Below are 9,003 nucleotides of genomic sequence, written 5' to 3'. Positions count from 1 at the left end.
GCAAAGGGATACATATATAACAGTGACCACTTCTCAATTCTAAGTTATATAGTGAACATCTTCTTTATATCAGTGACCACTTCTCAATTCTAAGTTATATAGTGAACATCTTCTTTATATTTTTCACATCAGATGCAATTAATTAGTTTTATATTAGATTGTGGTCATCTAAGTTATATAATGAACATCTTCTTTATATTTTTCACATCAGATGTAATTAGTTTTATATTAGATTGTGGTCAATGATTATTAATTGGATCGTTACAAAATATTATGATGTAGGAATCAATTTTTTATATTTAGGTTTTTTATTTATTATGTGATGTTTTCTTATACATATATTTTGATAAAATCTCATAATTATTTCATATAAATGAAAAAGGTTTATTCACAAGATGGATAAGAAATGGATGCATCTGCCTTCAAGGCTTGTACCCGAGTATGAAGAAGGGGTTAAAAAATTTATTGCACAAGCTAGGAACTATGCAAAAACACGTAAAGTAATCTTATGTCCTTGCAAGCATTGTAAAAATAAAAAGTATATGAAATTTGACCAAGTGTACGACCACTTAATTATTAAGGGGTTTGATCCTACTTACACTATTTGGGTTTTCCATGATGAAACTTATAACTCACAATCTCAAGATGAAGGTAGTTCAAAAAGAGGATGAATGTAGAGAGGCATATCACTTATATAAGGATGTTTTTTGTGCAAGAAGAAAAGGTTGGACACACTCATTTTAGATTTCTTTGGTATTTTATTCCACTCATATGGTTTTTCATAAGCATTTATACTTAAGATCTCCATTTTAGTTTATTCATCTCTTGCTGGTATTTCATCATCTGTTACTCTGTTGCTGTAAGAGTGCTACTGTAAATCAATGACTTTTTATACTTAAGATCTCCTTGTGTTTTTGATTTCTGAATTTAATCGCTCACTCTGAAGCTTATAATCTTCAATTTCAGATTGCTATGACAAAAGCTTTTCTTAATTTTCTTTGGAGTCAGTAAACCTTTCATGCAATGCTGCAGCTAAACCTTCCATTGATTTTTTTATGTTTTCTCTGTGATCTTTGCTGGCATTAAGCTTGTCAGCAGTCTCTCAATTTATGAAGCAGAAACATTGTAATTGTCAAGTGCTTGTAACCTGTTTTAGATCCGTAAGAATGTATGTAAAATGTGTTTAATTTTCGAAATATGTGCCTATGCAATTGTAGTTGTGTTTGCCATTTCTGACTTCGTACCGTGTTATGTTTTTGTTGCTTTGGTTTATTTTTGCTAGTTATTAGTTATTCAAATTCGCTATTGTAGGTTTTTTTCATTTATTTACCAGTTTTGATAATAATTTTTGTGTCATCCTTTGTATTTACTCTGTCTTTGGAACTAAATCAGTATCTGATAATAGTCTGAGGTTTTTTCTCATATGGTCAGTGAACATAAGTCTCTAAAGTTTGTCTATCTCTTTTAATCTTGCTTAGTATATGAAGTGAGTTTTAAAATTCCTTATTGTTTAAACTTAGTTTTGATAATAATTTTTGTAACACCCTTTGAATTTAGTTGACTTTTGAACTGAACTAAGTTCAGTATAGTTCATTTATTCACATGAAGAAATTTTTATAGTTCATTGATAATAATTTTTGTAACACCCGTGGTATATGAAGCTGTGCATTTCTTTATTCTATTTCAGAATTTTCACATGAGTTGATTTCTTTATTATATGTTGATTTCATTTACATGCATGATATGTTGATGTTCTGTATAGTCATTTATTACATTAATGATAATATATTGAAAGTTTTTTTTTGTTGCAGAAAAAAATATTAGAATGTCTACCCGAATCTCAAAACACAACTAATATTGTTGATGATGCAATTAGCATTGTGTTTGGCAAAGAAGCTCAGGGTAGAGTGCGCGGAATGGGCTTTGGAGTAACACATCGAAAGTTGGAGCTTCTGTGCAACAAAATAGAACGGTTCAACAACTTCAAACTATAGTACAAAATGTTCAACAACAAATGCAAGAAATGAGGCAACAAAATCAACTAGAAATGCAAGAAATGAGGTTTATGTTTTTACAAAGTATGAGACAACAAAATCATCCAGAACAGGTTAGTAAGTAAACAATATATATAAAATAAGTTTGATATGTACACTTAAATGCTTTTGAATTATCATGATGACATTGCTTGACACGATTTGGTTGTAAAATTAGATTGCTAGTGGTGGCATTTGTAGCGGTATTGGGAATGAATTTGGTAGCAATAGCGATATCAATATTGGTGCCAAAAAAAGTGTTTTTCAGGTGATTATCATAAAATTATGTATTTCTGAATCACAAAATTATTACAAAAATATATGTGATTGAATTAATAACTTTGTATTGTTTATTTACAGTCAAATTTGAGAAATGTGAGTCATGGAGATATCTGTGCTAATACTAAATGTAAGCTGCTTCATTGGTCTGCTGAAGAATTAGTTGTTGCAGAAGGTCGAATTGCATCCACAGATCCAAACACAAAAGTGCATCACGTTATTCTTGGTGGATCATGTTGGAAAGTTTGGGTTGATAAAGTTTTGGTGGAAAAGGTGGACCTAATTCGATCAAATGATGAAATGCAGTTTCTTGATGATGCAATAGGAAGCACGGTTGCATGGTTATCGAAATTTATAGTATTGTGTGATTGATACATAATATACTAATTTGTGTGGATCGTAAGTTTAATTGTTGATATGTAATAACTAGTTTAATCGAAGTTTGTAATAGCTACTCTTGGATCTTAAAATTGTTTTTTGGTATAATGAAATGACTTTTATTAATTGTGTGTGGATTGGATTTGTATTTAATTTATTGTGAAATGTTTATTGATTGTTTTAGCATAATGAAATTATTTTGTTTTACATTCATTAGACTATCAGCGGCGCGCATTGCGTGCTGCAGAAAATAGTATCCGAAGCGCACAATGCATGCCGCGGAAATTACTATCCGCGGCATGCATTGTGTGCCGCGGATATTATTTTCCGCGGCGTGCATTGCGTGCCGCGGATACTATTATCCGCGGCGTGCATTGCACGCTGCGGATATTATTTTTTATTTCATGAAAAATACAATCCACAGCGCGTATTGCATGCTGCGGATAGTCTTGTTCCGCGGCGCGCAATGCGCGCCGCGGATAGTATTTTCTGCAGCGCGCAATGCACACCGCGAATAGTATAGGACTTTCAACAGCTTTTAACTGCGCAGCATGCAATGTGCACTGCGAAAAGTGAATTTGCGCACTGCGAAAAGTGATTTTTGTTGTAGTGATAGACATTAGTTTACATATCTTTCAGACCATTATCCACTCAGCTGGAGTCTCCACCAGCGCTCGAGTTCATATGTCGTTTTGTCATTTTTTGACAGCATATTTCGCCTCCCTACATATTAACGCCACCCGAGGTGATATCCGAGTCATGACTGAGTTCTACGTCTTTGGACCTAGGAACTTCTCTCTAGGAGGTGTCCATATAGATGATAAGGATGTCCTATCTTGGCGGAGGGGGCACAACACCAACCAAACTCAGATGCCTAGGAGGAGGCAGAGTAGGATGAGCTTATGGTCGCACTATTCGGCGAGGACGCTTCGGCCCCTGTACCACCTCCAACTCCAGGCCGAGCACCTCGTCCTGCTCCTCACACTCTAGACGATTGAGTTACCAGACTCGAGCTATCCATGATGAGTCTTCGTCAGGAGGTCTCCGACTTGAGACGAGACGTGAGACAGGATATCTCCGACCTTCGACGTGATCTATCCAGTTCCCGAGAGGATGCCCGGACCCGTCACACTGAGCTGATCAAGATGTTACGTTCCTTGGGATCCGGACCACCCCCTCTCCTCATCTCGATAAACTTCATCATCACTATGTATAATTTATTATGATCATTGTATTTTGACCTTGACATTGACTTATGTTATTCTGGGCTACTCTGACTTAGGTATATCTCGACTTTGACAATGATTTATTCTGATTTGTTTAATAGACTAGGATTGCAAAATTTGTTTTCAAAAATAGTGTTTTCAAATTCTAGGATAAAATCTTTATTTTAAAATCTTCCACTTCTAGAATGTTAAATCAGTTTTAGCCTTAGACTAGAACAATTCCTTAGAAAGCATGTTCCCCTAGGGCTAGTACTTGAGCATCTCACCAATACCCTAGGATTCCCTTGTTTGTGATTGCCGAACATAGAAAGGGGTGAGATACATAGACAAATTGTCTGGACTTAAGATACTTATTTCAGTGCATCGACATAAGTCTAGGCGTTAAATACCAAACAGACATTAATCAGATTAAGTCATTCAGTTTAGTCAAACACTAACTGATTACAATTAGACTTAACTTGACAAACTAAGTGAAAGCTGCTATCCTCTAATAGTCAGTAAGTAACTAACTGGTTAGACAACTTTTGTAATATTAGGTTCAGGGGGAGGATTAATTATTTTTATACTTATTTTAAAATTAATTTTTTTAAAAAAGATATTATTTTAAATCAATTTACACTAACTAAGTGTTTTACTTTTTTTTTTTGGATTTTTTCAAACTTAGTTTTCGAAAGTTAGACTTACTTAATTGGATTGTTTAAACTTAGATTTAAAAGTTACTTTTATCTTCGAACTTTAAACTTTTCAAACTTAATTTTGAAAGTCATACCTTTTAAAACTTCGTTTTGAAAAATAAACTTTATCCGGGTTTGCAACTTAGACCCTTCATTTTGAAAATTATATTCTACTTGGGTTTAAAAAATATTTTTTTGGAGATTTATTTTATCAAAACTTACAAACTTAGGTTTGAAAACAAAATTCACTTAGTTAGATTTAGTTTTGAAAACTTGATTTGAAAATTAGACTTAACCCTAATAATCTCTTTGTTAAAATGTTGTATTTGAAAATTACGTTTTCAATTTTTTTCTTTCGAAAAAATTAAAGTTAAAATTAGAAATTTTAAAGTTAATTATTTTTAAGTCATCTTTTTAAAATTAACTATTTTTTTTTAAAACATATCTTTCTATATTTTTGGCTTAAACTCCCCCCAAGCTAATCTGACTTACAGTTTTAGACTTCTTTGCATTTTTTTAATTTGTTCTATGTTCATTTTTGATAAATGTCAAAGGGGGAGGGTTAGGTAGTTTAAGTTAGTTAAACAACAAAAGTTAACTTAACAACCCTATAAATGCTTGTTTTTTTCTTGCATATTTTTCACTAACTTAACCAGGTTGTCATTGCATCAAAAAGGGGGAGATTGTTGGTACGGTTAGCACTAACGGTCTAACTCAAGTTTTGATGAATGACAAAATAGGTTAAGTTAGTTTCATTGTTATCTAACACTCTGACCGAGTGTGCAGGAGAAGCCTAGACAGGTCGACAGACTGACCTGATGTCTGGCACAAAGCCCAGCTAGGTCGACGGGTCGATCGGATAGCTAGCATGAAGTGCAAACGGGTCGATGGGCTGACCGGATATTTGGCACGAAGTCCAGCTAGGTCGACGAGCTGACCGGAGAGCTGGCACGAAGCTCAGACAGGTCGAAGGGCTGACCGGAAGTTTGGTAGGTAAGTGAAGGTAAGTCACTGGAGGGGAGTGACTATGAGGACACGTTCCCGGGAAGGGAACATTAGGCGTCGATCCGACTTAGATCCATTTCAGATATCTAAGTCGAGATCGTGACTAGATTTCGGTCTCGAGGAGATGGAATCTAATTAATATTTTATTTGATGATAAACTGTGCTAATACTCTATTTTGTAGGATATATATTTGCCTCAGACTAACGTTTTCTAGCAGGAAGGAAATAGCTGGAAAACAAGGGTCTAGGCGCCCGGAGGTCCGAGCGCCTGGAACAAGTCTGGGCTCCCCGAGGTAAATTTTATCCCCAACGTCACTTCACCACGTGGAGATCCCTGGTTGGGTTGGCTACGTCATATTCAGGGCGCCCGAAAGGATCCAGGCACCGCGAACCTCCTATATAAGGAGGGTAAAGGCTGAAGTCACAGAATAAGAACGAACGATCTGCTCTCCCGTGCTCTTGCGACGCCTCTCCAACAAAGTGCTAATTTGTTTGTTCTTTTTCTTATTGTCTGTTGTTTTTTTAGTAATTCCTGTACTTATTTTTTAATCAATATTTCGAATTATTAGAGATTGCCCAACGAAAAACACTCAATAAGTGCGGGCCTTGGAGTAGGAGTTAACACAGGCTCCGAACCAAGTAAAAACTACTTGTGTCATTCTTTCTGCTTTCGATTTTTCTGCTGCGTACTTTCGTTATAATTTTTAATCGATATTCACCCCCCTATCAAATTCACGATCCAACAGAAAGAGGCTCCTCGGTTCACTCAGCGCACTCGCCCGACCGATTTCTAGGCTTCGCCAACCCGAACGCTTAGCCTGCCCGATCGCTTTGTTCGTCCGGCAAAATCTCGCTGGGCCTCTATGCTTGCTAGACCGGCTGAAGCCCGCTCAACCTCTTAGCTCTCTCAGCCACTGTGCAATCTATGTGCAGCACATAGCAGAAACCAGCCCCTGCTGGCAGCTTAAGATTATCCGCTCAGGTCATGTCAATAGATAAGTTGAATTTAATTTTATGTATTTAAATTCAGATAATTTCCAAATATCTCTAGTTACCATCGAGTTAGCTGCTACAGCCTTGTAGCAGTTATCATTCCAAGTAGCTGCTACAACATTGTAGCAGCTAACATTCTAAGTAATTATTATAACACTGTAGCAGCTAACTCGACAGTTAACTAATGCAACGTTGTAGCAGCTATCATTCCAAGTAGCTGCTATAACGTTATAATAGTTAACATTCCAAATAACTACTACAACATTGTAACAGCTAACCATAGAGTTAGCTGTTACAGTGTTGTAGCAACAGCTAACTCGACGGTTAACTGCTACAATCACTACTACAAATTAAGACTAAGAAATCACCTCTAAAGTGTTGTTTTTGGCCATATAAATGTTGCATTATACCTAAGATAACGCTTTTCATTCTATCTTATCAGGTCCTGTCATGTTAGATATAATGCAACACTTTTGTCATTTTATGCAACACTTTCTTGAACTGTCGTGATATATAGCAAAGGCAACGCTTCTCTATATGCAACACATTTTTCTTCCAACAGCAACACTTATTTTTTTGTTACTCTTAAGCAATTTCAACACTTTTTACTATTAATAGCAACACTTTTTATAATTTTTTAACCCAATAATACAACACTTTTTTCATTAAATGCATCACTTTTTATTAAATTTTTCACCTTTTAAACGCATCACTTATTGATACATATGCAACACTTATGTTTGTGTTTTATTTTTAAAATGTAACACTTTTATCCATTAATAACAACACTTATTTTTACACCAATATATTATTGATAATGCAATTTTATTATTCATTCAAACACATTTGTATAAAATAGATTATTCAAAATATAATCATTGTATTACAAAAGTTATACCACACTAATTCTACTTAAGAATTTTACAAAAACCTAACAACTGAAAAATATATAGTCAACTAAAGCAATATACAAAAGTCATCAATTAATACCTTCATGAATCCCCCAGAAAAGGCAACTATATATTTACAAAAAGCCAACAAATGACAATGTGTGGTCGACTTCATTAATCCCCCAAAAGGCATTTGTCCATACATTGATCGTGCCCACCAAAAAAGACATCTACTGATGTCCTGCCAGCATGAAAACAAAAAACAACACACGTTAATCAGTAAAGCTACACAACATAAAAAATATATAAAGAAATAATTTAGTTCTGCCAATGAAAATAAATATACTTGTTCAGTTTCAGTAAAGATCTTTAATCAGTAAAGCTACACAACATATTTACACATGCCGATCAGTTCTAGTCATCAGTTGAATCTTGAAAAAGAAAATAGGAGAACCACATAAATAAATTGATAAATATGGTTACTAGTTTAATCTTGAGAAGAAATTATTGAAACCCATAAACAAATAAAAAAACCATAGATAAGCTTGGTTAACCATCCACACCTATAGAACAGACTACAGATAAATAATAAAACCATCCGAAGTGTCTTTAGCTACATGTCCAATAAGAGGCTAGAAAGATAAGCAAATCATTATTAAACCGGGCATTAGTATTGTACATATTAAAACCAATAACAGGCTATTAAGAATTTTTTTAAAAAAAAAAAGATCAACAACTCAATACTATAAGAACACGAAAAGTCTTTTAACTAAATAACGAAAGGGAGAACTTGCATGGAGCTCAACCTAGAAAAAAAGTTCTTTCAGTACATCAAAAGCTGTCAAGGCATGACACTTTTCAAATTTTGAGGTTACCATTCCTGCAAGTCATTTGAAATTTATCAGCCTTATGCAAAACTAGGAATCTCCAAAAGTACTGTCAAGTTAATTATTGCCAAAACCATATAAATTTGCAAGCACGAGCAGGGGAGGAGAAGCATGCCTATGCTACTAAAGTTTCAACAGTGAAATTAGATCACAAACTCTTTGCTTGCCTCAAAATCAAAAAAGGGGAAGATTAAGCAACAAAAAGAGAGAACTATGGAAAAACCTGACATTTATCTTAATGATAATTATACATGGAGCCCATAATTCTTTAAACTATCTGATCCAAGATTCTCTAAAAAAAATCTTGTAACTCCACTTTCTCATATTTGCAGTGCTCATAAATTATTTCTAGAGCTACTTTTTGCAGTTCAATCAGTTCAGCTAATCTTAACAGATCTGAAATGTAAAAAAGGTTTGTTATGACAAGGGGTCTCATGAATTGTGTACATTATATAAGGATCATGGTTCTGCAATAAGTGTCATAAGCTTTTAATATAGTACAAAACCAACTCAAAAAGAGAGATAGGGGTACACGACATCTATAATTGACCAACCTGCCTATATGAAGTTAGACGTTAACCATGTGCCTACTTGAATTAGAAAGTTCTAACTTCAAACACAATGTAAGAGTTATATAC

General features: G+C 34.5%; 1 protein-coding gene across 1 annotated transcript; it reads left to right on the top strand.

Annotated features, from left to right (window-relative positions):
- The first annotated feature begins 1,933 nt into the window (after positions 1-1,933).
- Positions 1,934-2,758, top strand: LOC122021872. Its single transcript, XM_042580046.1, has 3 exons — positions 1,934-2,107; positions 2,212-2,301; positions 2,394-2,758. The coding sequence occupies exons 1-3, from the start codon at positions 2,015-2,017 to the stop codon at positions 2,682-2,684; spliced, it is 474 nt and encodes a 157-aa protein (XP_042435980.1). The 5' UTR covers positions 1,934-2,014; the 3' UTR covers positions 2,685-2,758.
- The last annotated feature ends 6,245 nt before the right edge of the window (positions 2,759-9,003 follow it).

This window comes from Zingiber officinale, chromosome 9A (genome assembly GCF_018446385.1).
Source record: "Zingiber officinale cultivar Zhangliang chromosome 9A, Zo_v1.1, whole genome shotgun sequence".
Classification (NCBI taxonomy): Eukaryota; Viridiplantae; Streptophyta; class Magnoliopsida; order Zingiberales; family Zingiberaceae; genus Zingiber; species Zingiber officinale.
Note: the sequence above shows the minus strand (reverse complement) of the source record. Positions and strands in the feature narration are given on the sequence as shown.